The sequence below is a fragment of the Glandiceps talaboti genome, chromosome 5, assembly GCF_964340395.1.
Source record: "Glandiceps talaboti chromosome 5, keGlaTala1.1, whole genome shotgun sequence".
In the NCBI taxonomy this organism is placed as follows: Eukaryota; Metazoa; Hemichordata; class Enteropneusta; family Spengelidae; genus Glandiceps; species Glandiceps talaboti.
In genome coordinates, this window is record NC_135553.1 from 2176406 (window position 1) to 2193771 (window position 17366).

General features: G+C 34.0%; 1 protein-coding gene across 1 annotated transcript in view; it reads left to right on the forward strand.

Annotated features, from left to right (window-relative positions):
* The window catches only part of LOC144436007 (integrator complex subunit 1-like), a 50787-nt gene that overhangs the window by 24270 nt on the left and 9151 nt on the right, over positions 1–17366 (forward strand). Inside the window, exons 17-43 of the mRNA XM_078124677.1 lie at positions 866–926; positions 1449–1524; positions 1866–1990; positions 2520–2649; positions 3116–3295; positions 4018–4167; positions 4674–4931; positions 5456–5560; positions 6107–6268; positions 6547–6658; positions 7161–7319; positions 7645–7717; positions 8659–8828; positions 9204–9331; positions 9614–9682; positions 10194–10373; positions 10767–10911; positions 11505–11624; positions 11759–11927; positions 12213–12467; positions 12772–12859; positions 13246–13457; positions 14209–14338; positions 14547–14680; positions 15536–15725; positions 15927–16051; positions 16642–16895. Of these exons, the coding sequence (XP_077980803.1) occupies positions 866–926; positions 1449–1524; positions 1866–1990; positions 2520–2649; positions 3116–3295; positions 4018–4167; positions 4674–4931; positions 5456–5560; positions 6107–6268; positions 6547–6658; positions 7161–7319; positions 7645–7717; positions 8659–8828; positions 9204–9331; positions 9614–9682; positions 10194–10373; positions 10767–10911; positions 11505–11624; positions 11759–11927; positions 12213–12467; positions 12772–12859; positions 13246–13457; positions 14209–14338; positions 14547–14680; positions 15536–15725; positions 15927–16051; positions 16642–16895 (3960 nt within the window). The remainder of the gene's footprint in view (positions 1–865; positions 927–1448; positions 1525–1865; positions 1991–2519; positions 2650–3115; positions 3296–4017; positions 4168–4673; positions 4932–5455; positions 5561–6106; positions 6269–6546; positions 6659–7160; positions 7320–7644; positions 7718–8658; positions 8829–9203; positions 9332–9613; positions 9683–10193; positions 10374–10766; positions 10912–11504; positions 11625–11758; positions 11928–12212; positions 12468–12771; positions 12860–13245; positions 13458–14208; positions 14339–14546; positions 14681–15535; positions 15726–15926; positions 16052–16641; positions 16896–17366) is intronic.

A 17366-nucleotide genomic window follows, 5' to 3' on the forward strand; every position in this document is an offset into this window, starting at 1 on the left:
ACAAAAGAATATTCCTATGTAATCCTTATGGCTTAATTGATAAAATAACACTAATGTGAGAACATAGGATTGAAACCCTGGCCTTTAAGTCTCCACTGCTAAAATAACACTAATGTGAGAACATAGGATTGAAACCCTGGTCTTTAAGCCTCCACTGATAAGATAACACTAATGTGAGAACCTAGGATTGAAACCCTGGCCTTTAAGTCTCCACTGCTAAGACAACACTAATGTGAGAACCTAGGATTGAATCTCTGACTTTGAAGATATCAAGAGTTATACAAAAGAGTCTGTCATGTGATTACTGTGATATGTCATATCAATATTCCTATCATTACCCATTAATGATTAAGTTAAACATTGTGTCAAATAATTGTAATAAAGACAAGAATTGTTCACGTTATGTACAGATGACTTTTTGACACCTAAATTATAAAATGGGGTTATAAAATGAAACTGTTGTGTGAAAGCCATTTGATGTGATATTGTTATATAATGGTACTAATATGTAGAATAAATCCCAATTTATATGGTGTTAAATATCACCCAAACTGAATGCATTTATGACAGACTCTTGTAATCACTTGTGTTGTAATGCATACATAATATGGTGTACTTTTCATCTGTATTTTGGTCTGCAATATTTTTTGTGCAAAATGCTCATTCGGTAGGTTTAACATTTTGTTACAGAAAAATGAAGCAAGTTTGTAGACAGCAGATATTTATATGTACAAAGATTTCTTGTACAAAAGTGAAACACCAACTTTTTTTGACGAGGGATTATATAGAGTGACAAAGATTATATAGATATATGCTGTACAGTACTAAATGAAAGTGTTCAATTCTACTTGTTACGTTTTTACAGGACAAAAGGCGTGGGAGGAATACCCTATGTTGAAATGTCTGATGGAGATGTGCATGACAAAGTAAGAGAATCGCTCAACTTTAGAAACTATTTATAGCTCTAGCCTGTTACCATAGTTACAAACCTTTGTTGTCATGGTTTTATAATTGATGCACAAAGTTGATATCATGAAAGACCCAAAGACCATGTTAGAAAATTATCATTTGACATCAGCCTTGATTTGCAAGGATATAGCTGTAGAGTAAGGAATTCTGTAGCAGTACAGATTGTTAACATTCTCTAATGAAAATAAACATCAAATGAGAACATTGGAGTTTATCAACCAAAACAGTTGATTTTACTCATTTCAACCCATTCATAATGTAGTATGTATATTGATGTACATGAATTACAAATGTCCAGAAATAAAACTATATTTGCAACTCAACACCATCATATTTTTTGACATTGTACACATAAATATCATCAAATTAAAGTAGAACTTTGGATGTTTCACTCATAGCTTACATATGAGTGCACTTGTGTATGGCATCACAGATCACAGATGTAGAAATTTTGACAGTTTATTTCTCTTTGTCTACAGTCATTTCAGTTTTCCACCTCCTACCATGGCAACGGATGAAAGAACAGTGGAAGAGATCCGAAGTAGAGAGTTACAGGTTAGAATGTTTGTAACAAAATAAATATCCATGTTTACGTAATAATGATTTTAGATTAAAGAATTATTCATGTTTTTCCCCTTGATAATTAATATTGATATGACAGCAAAAATTTAACTTTGAGTAATGACCTTTGACACTAAAACAATTTGAATCATGACCTTTGACATAGACAAATCAAATATACTGTCTATGACCCCTTTCTCTCATATTATAACTATTGTTCTGTGTTGACAATCGAATAATGTTGTTCAATGCAAATCATGTGATTGACATTGAATCTATTAATGATGTAATATTGATATGATCACATTTTTGTCACTGCACTAATTCATATCCAGCTTGCCCAAATGGAAAAGCAAGAAATCTTAGAATTTGAGAGTCATCTTGCCGCTGCTTCAACCAGAATGCATATTGATGAAAGTAGCAGTTTATTACTAGCACAGTTGACCAGTATGGACCCACAGTAAGTAAAATAACATCAACTATTGTCCTTATCTCTCAGATATCTTATAAAAGATAATGCCATATGTCAAAACAGTCTAGACAACCAGCTAAGGATTGTTGTCAATTTTGAAGGATTCAAACATACTTTTGTCATTGCTTGAGATTTACTTTCACCACAGTCTGTACAACAAATTCCGTCATTGTTGAAATCTGTGTGACTGACAGTTTTAGCCACAAAACAGTAAATCATTCCTTATAGAATGTATAGTGAAAGGTTACACAGCTGGTTAAATAAATACCAATATTTTGTCATCTAATGGTGTTTTCTTGAGATATGTAATCCAGTAGATACCAAAAAGTTGTTCATTGTGAAAATGTGTGACGAGTCAAATTTTTAGACTCTACAATGAAAATGAATCATTTGTTATGGAACGTGTAGTGATATCTCTGTTTCTGTAGGTGTCACCTATCTGATATGATAAAACGTAAGTATTCTTTGACATTAAGAGGTGATTTCTGATAAATTTTATTTCTATTTTCCATACTAGTGGTGTAGCCAGAAGACCACCATCACCAGTGTTGGAAGAATTACAGACTTTAAACCAGACTCTAAAACTTGGTAATTTACTCTGTAGAAGTAGAGCACCTGATTTCTTACTGGATATTATCCAACGACAGGTAAGGACAAACTAGATTTCTGATTTTATGTAACTGAATTGTATTCACTGTTTTAATGGCTGAAACAAATACATACATACATACATATACATACGTACATACATACATACATACATACATACATACATACACACACACACACACACACACACACACACACACACACACACACACACACATACATACATACATACATACATACATACATACATACATACATACATACATACATACATACATACATACATACACACAGACAGACTCACAGATGCCTAAAAACAATATTGGTGACAGAGATAGGATACAACTCAAAAGACTTTATTATGTTCTACAATAAACTTTAATCTGGTCTTATTTCATAGTCAAGTCAAAAAATCAAAGTAGTATGAGGTAGATAGTTCATCATGTATTTGTTTATTATTTTCCTATAACACTACCACATTTTATACATTATCATCATTTCTAGCAGGGTGCATCTCAGTCTATGCCATGGTTGGCAGAGTTAGTAGAATCCAGTGATGGTTCACTAGATGTACTCCCAGTACAGTGTCTATGTGAATTCCTACTACACGACAGTACAGAGACTGAAATCAGTCAGGATATATCGGATGAAGAGAATGCAGTAGAACAAAACAAGAGACAACAGGTGAGGTCATGATTGTCAACAAGTCAACAAGGCATCTCATGAATTTCCCGGACGGCAACTTAACGATGTTACCGGCTAATCAGTGCATAATATTGAGACTCAAAAGTACTTTAGTATTCATTTCAATTTGATCTGATTTGATTGACATGTATCTCAACATGCATGCAACTGTTTTAAACCCAGGTTCTCACATTTAGTTATCCTATCTGTTGAGCCATCTTATTTGTCAAGAGCCATTTTTTTCAATAGCTCGGCTAGATAACTGTTCTTTTCACCAAAATGTTAACCCTAATCTGACATGGACCTCTAAATAGCTGGTAGATAGAAATAAGAAGACAGAACGCTTTGATCAAAATAGTGGTTATTTTTAAGAATATTAATGTCATTTCTCATTCCATACTTGAATTTAAGAAGAAGTAATGAAGAAAATTGTCATGGAAACAGCTGATATTATGCACAAACCAAGGTTTTAATTTCTATTTCATGATAAGAATGTTCCTCTCAGTGCTAGATCTGTGTTCCACAAAATTTGACTACAAAGTATTCACGTCAACAAAATCCTATCCTATCTTTAGTAGCAAATATAAAAACATTTATTACTTATTTCTGGTATTGTACACACAGAGAGTAGTTGGATGGACACTATTTCTAGGCTTTCATTTTCCAAGAATTACATAAATGAAAAAACGGCAAGTAATTTGTTATTGTTTATTTGTTGACAGAAATTACGTAAACAGGAACAGTTATTGAATAGATTACAGAGTTTGTTGTACGACGCAGACAGCAGACCACAGGCCACTGTCGAAATACTGGATTATTTTCTATGTCGACTCAGTTCTCAGCAACAAGCTGTCAGATCATTGGCTGCCAAGGTAAGACTCAGTTCTCAGCAACAAGCTGTCAGATCATTGGCTGCCAAGGTAAGACTCAGTTCTCAGCAACAAGCTGTCAGATCATTGGCTGCCAAGGTAAGACTCAGTTCTCAGCAACAAGCTGTCAGATCATTGGCTGCCAAGGTAAGACTCAGTTCTCAGCAACAAGCTGTCAGATCATTGGCTGCCAAGGTAAGACTCAGTTCTCAGCAACAAGCTGTCAGATCATTGGCTGCCAAGGATTTTGACCTTCTGACCCCTACCATAGTTGATGACAGATAATGACTCCAAAATATTTGACAGATTCATTGAAACTGAAACCAAATGAAAAATGATTTATCGATTAATGTCAAAAGCATTTTAAAAGATGGATGTATATCTTACACAGCTGTAGTATTACTCTATGCATTGTTATCCTAATATAGATACCAACTATTAAGTTTTCTGTTCTTGTACTCAGAAAAAAGTGTAACTTTTCCTCAGCATTTTACTCTTCTCTCCTTCAGGGGCTCTCCATGTTACTGAATAAACCAGACACTAAAACAAAGACAAAAGAGAAGTTACATGTGGTAAGAGTCAAAGAAGATAACAGTGATACTGAAGATGATGATGAAGATGACATCATGATTGTAGAGGAAGAAGAAGAAGGGACAACAGATGAAATCCCTAAGTTCTTAGAAATGCATGGTTGGCTGTTGAAACATTTACCACTACTCCCCCAGTTTAAAACTGTACAGAGTCAAGCCTGCTATCATATCAGACAGGTACTGTTACAAATATTGTACTGTGTGTATAAACTCCAGAGTGATGGAGACTGCTAAATGTTGTTGTGGTTTTATTCAATGAGAATGTGAAGTTAAGTTAGTTGATATAAATTCTATAACTAGCAAGCCTCAGCAGCTAAAATGCAACTACTGTTTTCAGAATTTTTGTTATTGTATGCTGTTATTCTTGCCAAAGCACACTTGTTGGTGACCTCCTTGTGATATCAAGCCAGATCAGAATTCCTCATATTTACAATTTGTTAAAAAGTCCTGTTTACATTTATAATATTGTTTACACATGGCCATCAAGCCAATAGACACACATTAGCACCATTGACTAGTAGACAGGTCATTTAGCTGATTACAAAGATTACAGTGTTACCAAGAAGAGTGTGTTGTATTTTTAACAAAATTAATGAAAAATAACAACTGCAAGGGCCTAAAAATTTACTGAAGAGGAGTAACAGAAATATTGTTATTCGAAAGAATCAAAAGTATATTAATATAATTTTCTATCATTTCAGGCTTGTCAAATGGAAACTGATCCAGTCACAATCAGTGCATATATTATGTTTTTATCCAAACATTCGTCATCACATCAACTCCATGAAATGGCTGACTTGGCATTGGTAAGTAAATTTGCTCATCAGATGTTAGTGCGCCCTCAGGAGGTACCATCAATGGATTGAAGTTTAATAAATAACATAGTGACAAATGAGATTTGCTGTTGAGTTTGACTAATGTTGTATGGAAGATGTTCAAAACCGATCATAGATTCAGAAAATGACACCATCTATCCCAGCCAGCAGTTTGTATAAAGGCTCACAGGCAATATTAATGTATTGTTGTTATGCCTCTTCATCTGCTGACTACAAGGGGTGGGCTTCAATATATACCCGGTATATATTGCCCAGTAATGCTAGGAGTGGAAACTGACAAGCCATTCCTTGACAAGTCAAGATGAAGTCTTTCAAAAAATGGAAATAATTTCGTTGCAGTTTATCTGCCTATGACATGTTAAGAGGGCAATGGTGTAAAAAATCTGTACATATATCACAGCTGGGCTTTATAGCAAAAGATAGTGTACCTCTTACTGGATATAACTGGGAAATTCTTTTTTGCAATTTTCTTGGGTGAGCACTTTGAATTCAGTCCAATTTTTTGTTTCTTATAAGGATTTGGCACAACTGATAGTAGAAAGACCAACTATACTTAGTTATATGTTACCTAAAGAAACCAAGTTAGACCAAGCTGATATTACATTGTCATCCATGTTGAAGATCTTTTATGATTACCTAAAGAAGGCAACACAACCACATGCTGAATCATACTCCTGGGTGAGTACTTACTAAGATTTCATGTTTGACAGTAAATAAGTACATTCATGCTACATATAGCATCTTTGATGTGAGCCCAATACTGTCTTTGGAATGAAACTGTAGCCTTATTTTTGTTAAATGTCTCATATATGCAAACACCGTGCATTACATTGTTTTCAATGGAGAAAGTGATGATGACTTTTGATTAATCTTCAATGTTTTTATCTATTTACCCAGTCTGACACACAAGACCAAGTATTTATATTAATCTCCAATGTGTTTATCTATTTACCCAGTCTGACACACAAGACCAAGTATTTATACATTGGCAGAGTGGTGAAGCTGCTACAATGCATATCCTGGTTGTACATGCCATGGTTATTTTACTCACCTATGGAAAACCAACAGGTAATAGATTATGTCTGTACTCTGTTATGGAATAATAATAATTATTATTATTAATTATATATTATTAATATGGGAGATAATTTGTTTACTCACTGATACTACTTAAGCTTAACTGTTTATCAGTGTGTATGTGCCTATGTGTGATTGTGTGTGTGTGTGTCTGTATGTATGTATGTATGTATGTGTGTGTCTGTGTGTCTGTGTGTATGTGCCCATATGTGATTGTATGTATGTATGTATGTATGTGTGTGTGTGTGTGTGTGTGTGTGTGTGCGTGCATGTGTGTGTGTATGTGTGAGAGAGAGTGTATGTGTATGTGTGTATGTGTGAGAGTGTGTGCATCTGTCTATTTTTGCATGTGAGAGTGGATGATGTGATGAAGGCAGTACTGGTTCTGGTGGTGGTGGTGGCAGCAATGGCAACAGCGGTGAAGACAATGATGACAACAACAGTGAAGATTTATAGCAATGGTGATATATAATATATTTGTATTGAATCTTAGGAAGCATGGCCTTTGACTATCTACTGAGTGCATGGTTCCCTGAGACAGCGCCCTCGCCGTCAGCATTTCTAGTGGACACCTCTGAAGAGGCATTACTGCTGCCTGATTGGTTAAAACTAAGAATGATCAGATCCAATGTAGGAAGACTTGTGGATGCTGGTAGGTTGACCTTTAACCTTGGATCATCTACCTACACATAAATATAACAGAACCATTGTACATTTCTGCAAGAATTTAATGTACCATAATATGATACAAGAAATCTGTAGATGTAATTATTATGCATGACCCTTCTTTATATCTCTTCTATTGTATTTCTATTAAAATGAAGTAGAGCAATAGTTTAACAGAATGTTTATAACACATTCACTCTTAACATACATAGCCATAATTTGGAAAGAAATAGCAGTGATAAAATATCATATTCTAGATATTATTTCAAAGTAGATAATTCTTTAAATATTTTTCATTTTTGACTTTTCAGCTTTGGAAGACTTAGAACCAGCTCAGTTGGTGTTATTTGTTCAGTCTTTTGGTATTCCTGTCAACAGTATGAGGTGAGGTTGGAAAGTTATCAATGTCAGGGCAAGAAATAGAAGATTGGATTCACTTTACAAACGATACATACTTGTATCAAAGCTAAGGAGTTACTAGTGTTAGTCAAAATCACAGCAATTATTATTATTATTATTATTATTATTATGAAAGCAACAATACCACAATACCCTACAGAATGATTTTAAGACTTTTTATTGTCTTTTTTAATATATTTTGGATATCTTTGAACAAATCTAAGTATTTGAATGTTTAAAACTATCTTTTAAAATAGCATAAAGAATAACTAAGTGGAAAAAAATGGACCAAAGAAATTGAAATCAAAATGGTTCACAGAATCTGGTATATGTCTGTTTAGAAGTAGACAACACTCCTTTGATTTTCTCTCTGTTTTATGACATAGTAAACTACTACAGCATCTAGACCTAGCCTGTTCACATGACATGTATAGTATGGAACACTCCTTTGATTTTCTCTCTGTTTTATGACATAGTAAACTACTACAGCATCTAGACCTAGCCTGTTCACATGACATGTATAGTATGGAACACTCCTTTGATTTTCTCTCTGTTTTATGACATAGTAAACTACTACAGCATCTAGACCTAGCCTGTTCACATGACATGTATAGTATGGAACACTCCTTTGATTTTCTCTCTGTTTTATGACATAGTAAACTACTACAGCATCTAGACCTAGCCTGTACAAATGACATGTATAGTATGGAACACTCCTTTGATTTTCTCTCTGTTTTATGACATAGTAAACTACTACAGCATCTAGACCTAGCCTGTTCACATGACATGTATAGTATGGAACACTCCTTTGATTTTCTCTCTGTTTTATGACATAGTAAACTACTACAGCATCTAGACCTAGCCTGTTCACATGACATGTATAGTATGGAACACTCCTTTGATTTTCTCTCTGTTTTATGACATAGTAAACTACTACAGCATCTAGACCTAGCCTGTACAAATGACATGTATAGTATGGAACAAGCTGTTGTTGACAAAGGTTACATGGCACAACTTGTAGAAGTACAGCAGATGAGAGGAGCTGGTGGAGGAAGCAAGTTTCATGGTATGCTGCAGAGTTTTCTGGAAAAACCAGGTGAGAAATACAGCTATCATGATGAATGTCATCACTGTAATTATTTCTTTCTGATGTTTTGATAAGTTTGAATAGTTTTAGTCAAAATTTGACTCAGGTTTGTACATTGTTTGTACATTAACAAAATCCTTTAATTTCTAAATGTATATTTGTACATCATATAAATGATTATAATGTTTTTTTTCTACCGTCCTATGGTGACCCAAAGGTCAAACTGAAATGGTATACACAATACAAAATACACACTTTTATAAGGATGATATTTCCTTTAAAAATACAGAGTATGGTATTAAGAGTAGCGATCTATCAATCACTTCAATTTCCTTAAACTGTGTAGTATACATACTATACAATGTATAATGTTTGATGTTGTAGTTGACAAAGCTAAGGATGATGTCGTGGAAGACATGACAGTTGAGGAAAAAAAGGATAAGATTCCTGAAGTTGTGAAGACAAAGCTTTCTGTAGATGACAGTGATACTGCTAAACTGATTTTACTGAAAGTGAGTAGTGATAGTTAGTATATGATGTATTATGACAAAAATGGCAGATTATCTGTTTTGTTATCTGGTAAGATGATAAAGTCAGGGAGATAAATAAATTTGGTTTATTTGTTTGTTTTATGACTATTTCAGGTTTTTTTGTGAAATTATGATGTCGTTGCCTGACAACTCTCGTAAAATTGTTTGTGAGATTATCATTTGTGTGCAATTATTTCATCTTATCATTTTAATCATTGTTGTGCTGATCATAATTATTTGCCGTCTTTGATATTCACTTCTCAGTTATTCAGTGTTGGTGATATTAAGTCAACATTATCAAGTGAAAGAAGACAACTCAGAACACTGCAACAGGTAAATGCTTCTATATTTCTGTTAGTCAATAGAGTTTCATTGTGTCAACATGTTCTCAAGGATCCTGTATGTAACGATAAGCTTTGTATGTTTTTAAATCTACTCTACACAACAACACAAAACAGTGGTTGGGGGTAAAGGTCAACTTTACTTTTAACTAAAACATTTGCTGCACAATGAATCTATAGCAATTGTAATAAAATTATGTTATATACCATGTGACAGCAGCCTCTGTCAAGGAACACCATATCTTATCATGTCATATCATATATCATATCATCATATCATATCATATTCATAATCACAGCTTCGTACATAGATTTAAACTCCAATAATACCTGTGGCTGTTATTGTACACTATGGCGGCCTATATATCATTATGGCTATTTAATTTATGTTTGAAATTATGACAATGTCATTACATGATGTGGTCATATTATATGATGCAGTTTGTCTGCAGTACAGTAGACAGATTGATCATTCAAATCTTTATTTGTTGTTTTGATTTCAGGCTTTATCTAAAGAAATCTCCACATTGAAAGTTGGTGATTCAAGTAGTGGAACTGGTGATTATCTGGTACAAGCCATTTTAGGACTTATAGAGTCTGAACACAGCAGTGAATTTATAACAAAACTACACAGTAAACATCACTTATCATGTCCACTGATCAACTTACTATACAAACGACAGGTAAAGAATAATATTGTAATACTACTTTGAATGTGTGACAATGAATGTTGTTGGACTTTGGAGTCATATAATATTGTTACTCACAAAGTCAGAAAATTGTTAAGAATAATCGTACATTTCTGGTGATTCCAACAAGGTGCCAGAGAAAAATTTGAGATATTTCCACCATATAATATTTCCAGTGTAGTAACACTAATAACTGAATCTTACAGTCTACTGTCGCGCAACTAACAAAACTTTCAAAGAAAATGTTGTATTCCTTAAGTTCTTGCTTGACTAAGATCCTGCCATCAGTCACTTTATCAGTATTGTTAACAGAGACATGCAACAAACAAACAATGTCATCGTAAACCTTCATTTTATAATATCTTGTGTTTTCACTTCCTGCTATAGAAGTCCCTGGATAGTGAAGAAGATCTAAAGAAATACACCAACCTGTTGTCTGCTATTTTGAAAAGATCTGAATCTCACCAAAGTGTCTTTACCAATCTGCTACACCAATATGTGAATAAACATGACATCAAAGCAAGTAGTGATGGTAAGTTAGTGCATATTTTGAAGGGAATGTTTCACATAGTGTGTACTCTACTCCCAACTATACAACCGTACTCCGTACTGCCATATGTAGACATTGTATATCCAAGGTTGCAAGCCTCATTACAATGGCTATGGTTGTACAATCAAGGTTGGGAACACAATTTTATTAAGCATAGAACCTACGCATTGAAATCTGAAGACAGTGGCTCAACAGTCTATCGAGATTAAATAAAGTCTAATAATAATAATAATAATAATTGACATCTGAAGACAGTGGCCAAGCACACAATAGTCAAGTTGCAGGCAGTTGTCTATTTGAAGAATATGATGTGATTTTACAATGATTCTGACCAGTAGCAGGTTTCATAGGAAGATTAAGGTATATTAAAGAAGTCGTTGAGTAGAGTTTGTCATTCTTTCATTTGATACAATATTACACATACTAGTATATCCTGTTCTGTATTTTATATGGAATCTGGACTTGAGTTCATTTTAGAATAGTTTACGACTGAAATATCAACATTTCACACGATTTTCAGGACCAAAACATTTGATTTTTGATCATAAGTATTATTATTGTCCTATTATTTGTAGCCATGGAAACAGATGAAAGTATACACCCAGACATTGACCTGACTAAATTAGATGCAAAAGAAATAATTGACGCAGTGTCAAAGGGCAAGTTGAAGATGGATAAGAAAAACTTTCAAAGAGGTAGGTAATGTAGGCTTTCACTTGACGTGAGATTTAAAAAGAGATTGAATTTTTAAGAAAGTAAGTGAAAGATTTGATTGTGCTCAAATAAATGACTTTGTCATCAAAATGATTTCTTTGTTTTTATCGTCTAGTGTATCATCATTTAGTCAGTGTCAACTCCAGTCAGCTGGCAGAGTTTGTTGATGTAGTATTATCAGTTGCCATGGTACCAACCTCCCAGTCATCACCCGCTACAAGTGAAATGATAAGTGAATTATTACTGGAAGAAGAAACCAAATTACAAGAAGACATTTCTGATATGTAAGTCCTCTAAAATATCTATTTAATTTTTTTTTTTTTTAATTTGATATTTTCAGTGGAGTTAAAGTCATCAAGTACAATCATCAGTATTAGCTTGTGCAGCTTTTGTTCTCAGTTGGGACTTCATCATGGATATTTGTCCCCCTCCCCCATTTGATTTTCTGTGCATTGATTGGTCAGAATGTATCTTAGTTATTTGACTGACAGGTCACAAAGTTTACATACCATCATTTCTTTGCTGTGCATTGATTGGTTAGGACTCATCTCAAATATTTTGATTGACAGGTCTGAGAGGTTACAGTCATCCACTGCAGGGCTGTTGATTGATTGGTCAGAACTGCTAGACCCCGACATCTTAAAGACATGCCCACATCTTCAACAACAATTACTCTTTACAAAGAAACATTCTGATAAGAGGAAAAGTAAATGTCAAGGGTCATGCAGTGCATATCTGTTAGCATTGTTAACTCATCAAAGCAACTGGAAGACATTACATCAGTGTATTAATTGGTTACTACGACAACCAGTAGATACAACAAGGTAAGGTCTTGAGTCAAGAGGCAAAATTATTAAAAAATCAGTAACATAACTGCAGTAATCTTACAATAGCAATTATTTCAGTTACAAAAGTATCAACTAACATACACAGAATCTTTCCTGGAACATTTATAGTGGGTTGTTTGATAGTAAATGTTACTATGTGTACACTACTACATTCTGTATGACAGTTACCAGTAAATACTATAACTATAGTTGAATAACAACAGAAAATGTTGTCTGTTGATCTCATCCAATGAAATCTGAAGAAATAACAGATTGTTGTTGTTGTTGTTGTATTTGACAGCATTGACAGCACAGCAGCCTTGGATTTCCTTTGGGCTTGTATACACATTCCTAAACTATGGCAAGGCAGAGATACTAAAACACCAAAGGTATAGTACATTAGGTTCCATCTATTATAGCAATGCAAGTGTAGAGATGAAATTACTGTAAACCGTATGTCCTGTGATGTGTATACTGTAAGATACACCATGTCAATCTACCCTAATCAGTCTTCTCTTCACGTGGTGTACATGTTACATGTCAATATATGTTTATTGTACATCTGAAAATATAAGAAAGTGGCTTCCACAGTATAACATAGTACAAGATGTTGCTCTGTTTAAATTGCTTTGGGAAGAAGGGATGTCTTTTGCAAAATCATTATGTGAATTTATTTATGTTATGAACAATGAGATTACAAGAATGAATATTCATAGACTCTGGGTTTGAATCCCATTAATACAAGTGATGGAATTGTTTATTTCTTGACTTTCAGAAACATACAAAAGAAGACATGTTTTATTTGTCAAGTCAACAAGTGTGTACTTTGAGTGATTTGATTCTAGCTGAACTCTCTATCACATCACATGACAAGGCACTCACCATCATTGAGTCCAGACTTCCTCTGTTAATGAACTATTGCCATGGTAACAAGGATATTCTGAACAGTATGGTCAATCATTTGTTGGCTAATATCAATAACAGCAGGTGAGCAGATGAAGTGATGACATTATAATGAATTAGTGAGTTGATTGGTTATTGATGATGTCGTCAATTCAGTGTTACCATAAATTATGACATCATAGTGAATGATATTGATTGGTTGTTAATGATGTCATCAATTCAGTGTTACCATAAATTATGACATCATAGTGAATGATATTGATTGGTTGTTAATGATGTCACCAATACAAATTTATGTAGTACATATTAGATTACAGACTTTCAGATTCTGTTTGCCACTTCCCACTGTTTTACTCTCTACTTATCTGCCATGTTTTACTGTTTACTACTGACCAAATTGGCCGTGCTATTTGGGCCTCCCTGAAAGGATACATGTGCACTATCCCTTTAATGAAGAAGTATAAAAAAAACTCTAACATGCTAAATCAAGGGGACTTAATTCTGTTAGATTGCTAACTGTAAGTCTACTAATTATACTGAGTGACCATTTTCTAATGAAGGTCTAGAGGCTCTTGTGTTTTTGTCATGTGTGGTGATCAGTAGATTTGTAGGTAAAATCTATGTTCCAAAGAATAGTAGGTATTTTATCATTAGTTCTTCACCAAAGTTATGGCTATAGTATGCTAAAGAGTGTGCATATTCACTTGAGGAAAAGACTTGCCAGGAAAAGAAAAACAATATTAAAATCAGCATTATTATTAAACCACCAAAATAAATATCAAATGAAATCAAATCAACACTGTGTCTAACCATCTACTGTATTCTTCTGTTCTAGTGGTAAACACAATACAGCACTACTTCTGTTGACAGAGGTTTATCTTCAACAACCAGAATTAATTCAGACGCTATCTGACCCAGGATTTCTAATCAGACAAGCCAGTTCAGCAAGTCTTAGTTTTAGTCAGGTAAGTTGTCTTTGCTAAAAGAATTTATTGAAATTTTGCATGGTAACAACAAAGTAAAAAAAACAAAAAAAACCCCACATTTTTTTATGAGTGAACAGGCATTTTTGTTCTGTGGTAACAATGCCAAAAAATAACATACATAAATCAAAATCAAATAAATTTGTTTAAACAAGTAGAATTTCCACATGTGTCTGTTTGTTTGTTACAGTTTGATATCTTAACTCATGGGTTAATATCAACTTTAGCCAAAAGTAAATCTGGTCGCAATGCTGAAACTAAAATGAATGATGCAAATATTGCATTGAGGAAACTGGCTACTTCACATCCCACACTGTTGTTAAGGTAAGACACCTAGATTAAATTACACTGGAAAGACAGTGTCATGGAAGTGGTAGCATCCACCTCGACTAAATTACACTGGAAAGACAGTGTCATGGAAATGGTAGCACCCTGTGTATTTGATGACCTGATAATCAGATTCTGTGACCCTTTAATAATAAGATGAAAGCGTGTAAGATTTTGTAAAGGGACGACATCACATCGTGTACATTGTCCATTTTAAAAATGGTCTCTACCCAGGAACTTTTCATGTTTGATCTCCTATAAGGACAATGCCATTTCTGGAAAGACATTGACATACAGCACATTTACACAGATGTAATCAAGGCAATAGTTTTCTTGATTTCTGGAAAGACATTGACATACAGCACATCTACACAGATGCAATCAAGGCAATAGTTTTCTTGATTAAGGTTTAAAACATCTCACATTCAATTATTACAAAAAATATTTAAATATATTCGTTATTGAGAAATTTGTTGTAATGTTTTGTTCAGACGGTTCATTTTCTCTGTGTAGAGATTATGCTATCTAAAAAAGGTAGGCATCACAGTGTTGAAGAATGTGAACTTTTGATACTGTGCATAATGAGTTTTATCCAGTTTGATCAGAAATCTTAAGGACCTAGCTGTAGACACCAACACAAAAATGTTTTGACAACTACAGTTTTAGTGATTTCATTTCTTTTAAACATCATTGTATGGATGAATAGTGGAAATCATTCATGTAACCATAGACACGCCACCAACATTGTGGAGGGTCTATGTTGGTGGATGGTCTATGTTGGTGGAGGGTCTATAATGTAACTGTATACATCTTAATAATATCAAATATTTATTTGTGTAATTTCATCAACAGACAATTATCAATGATTTCAGCAGCATTGAGAGGACGTGTACATCTGACATTTGGTGAATTTCGATCTCGTCATCATCTTCTGTTCTTCTCACATATGCTGGGTTTGTTGGAGTTACTACGTCCGTACATATTTGAACAGAATACACAACTACTCCATTCAACATTTTCATCTTATTTCCACCTGATACAGGTATAGTTCCCCTATAAATTTTTTCCTTCAAAATATCAATTTCTTTCATCTAGATTTTCTCTGTCCACTTTTTCCAGAAAAAATGAGTTGATGTACACTTTTATGTGATAGTTATTATTATTAGTGACTCATATAAATTTATCCTCAGTATCTAAAATATTGCACCAATACCTTATGACTGATGATATCTATTGATTCCAGGAACATGGAGGTCAAAAACTAGTTACACCACTGATAACCAAATTTCTAGAAATGTTATACAGTTACAGCAGCTATGATCAAAGCCAGGCCATGTCACTTCTACAGAAATATTCTAGTGTCTTACAGTAAGTATTCAACAATGTCATATAATATATGGGATTAAGAAACAGGGTATTAGAATTATTGTCAGTTTTGGATCCTATATCATGCACTATTGGTTTCATGGTGTTTGAGAAACCTTCATGCATCTCTCAAAATTTTGAGAAAGTTGAATTCAGAAATACTTCATCAGGTTTTAATATAAAAAAGATATTTGCATGAACTACTAAGAGTTGGACCTCACATATTTGATGAAATAAACATTACTGTTTGTACATGTCTTTGAAATGACCCTCAAGTCTACTCCATGGAAAATACTGTACATGAACAGAAAGATATTTCTACCAAATATTTGATTCATATAGAAATATCATAGTAACAAATCTTTTCTGTAGTCTGGACACCAATTTTTGTCCAAAAGTTTCAACAAACTGCTACAAACTAATCCTTACAATCAAAGATAGTATACAGTCATTCGTTTACCCCAAAAAGCAGCAAGAATGCTAAGGAGTTAGGTTTATGGTTGGACCCCCTAACATAACATTGATTTGTATCATCCACCACAAATAACCAATGTTCTATACTTGCCTCTATTTTGTTATTTACATGTTTACAGTGACCTAAGTAACTTTTATCCAGAAATGCCATTGTTGAAGAGTCTTGTTGCTACTGTAGCCTTGCCAAGTAGGAGTAACAAAGAAAGCCAAGCTGACATTCCTGCTACAAACAGTAATGTGACAGAAAGTCTACGTGGGTTACCCAGTGATGGTGCATTCAGTAATGTAATGTCTGCTACAAGCAGTTCAAGGTGGTCCAGAGCAGAGCTCAAACCCCTTATGGACAAACTGACAATGGAACATAGTATACAAGGTAAGTAGAATGCTACTAACCCACTATTTACATTTTATGTGCACAACATTGAGTTGTTTGTATCAGACCATGACTCTAGAGGGGGCTATTTGCTTTCAAGGTCTTATCACTTGAGGGAGCTATTCACTGTCGATGTTTTACAAATATTGGGTAGGTCATAGACCCTCATGTTGGTGGAGGGTCTATGTCATTCCAAACTCTAACAGAGACATATGTCCTTATGGAATGTTGTGAGTTGTGTTCTGGTTTATATCTGTTAGAAATCCCATTGATCAATAAATAAGAAGAAACGTGCGTTCATATGAGTGAATATAATTGATGTGATTATCATCTGTCATCCATTCATTGTATAATCTGCTATCTCTGTTCTTACAGCCATTGTAGTATCTTGTTGTGGGTTTATTTTACTAGTTTACTGCAGTTTTATTTTTGTATTATGTTTTGTTTTTTATCTGTGTGACTGTCATTGTA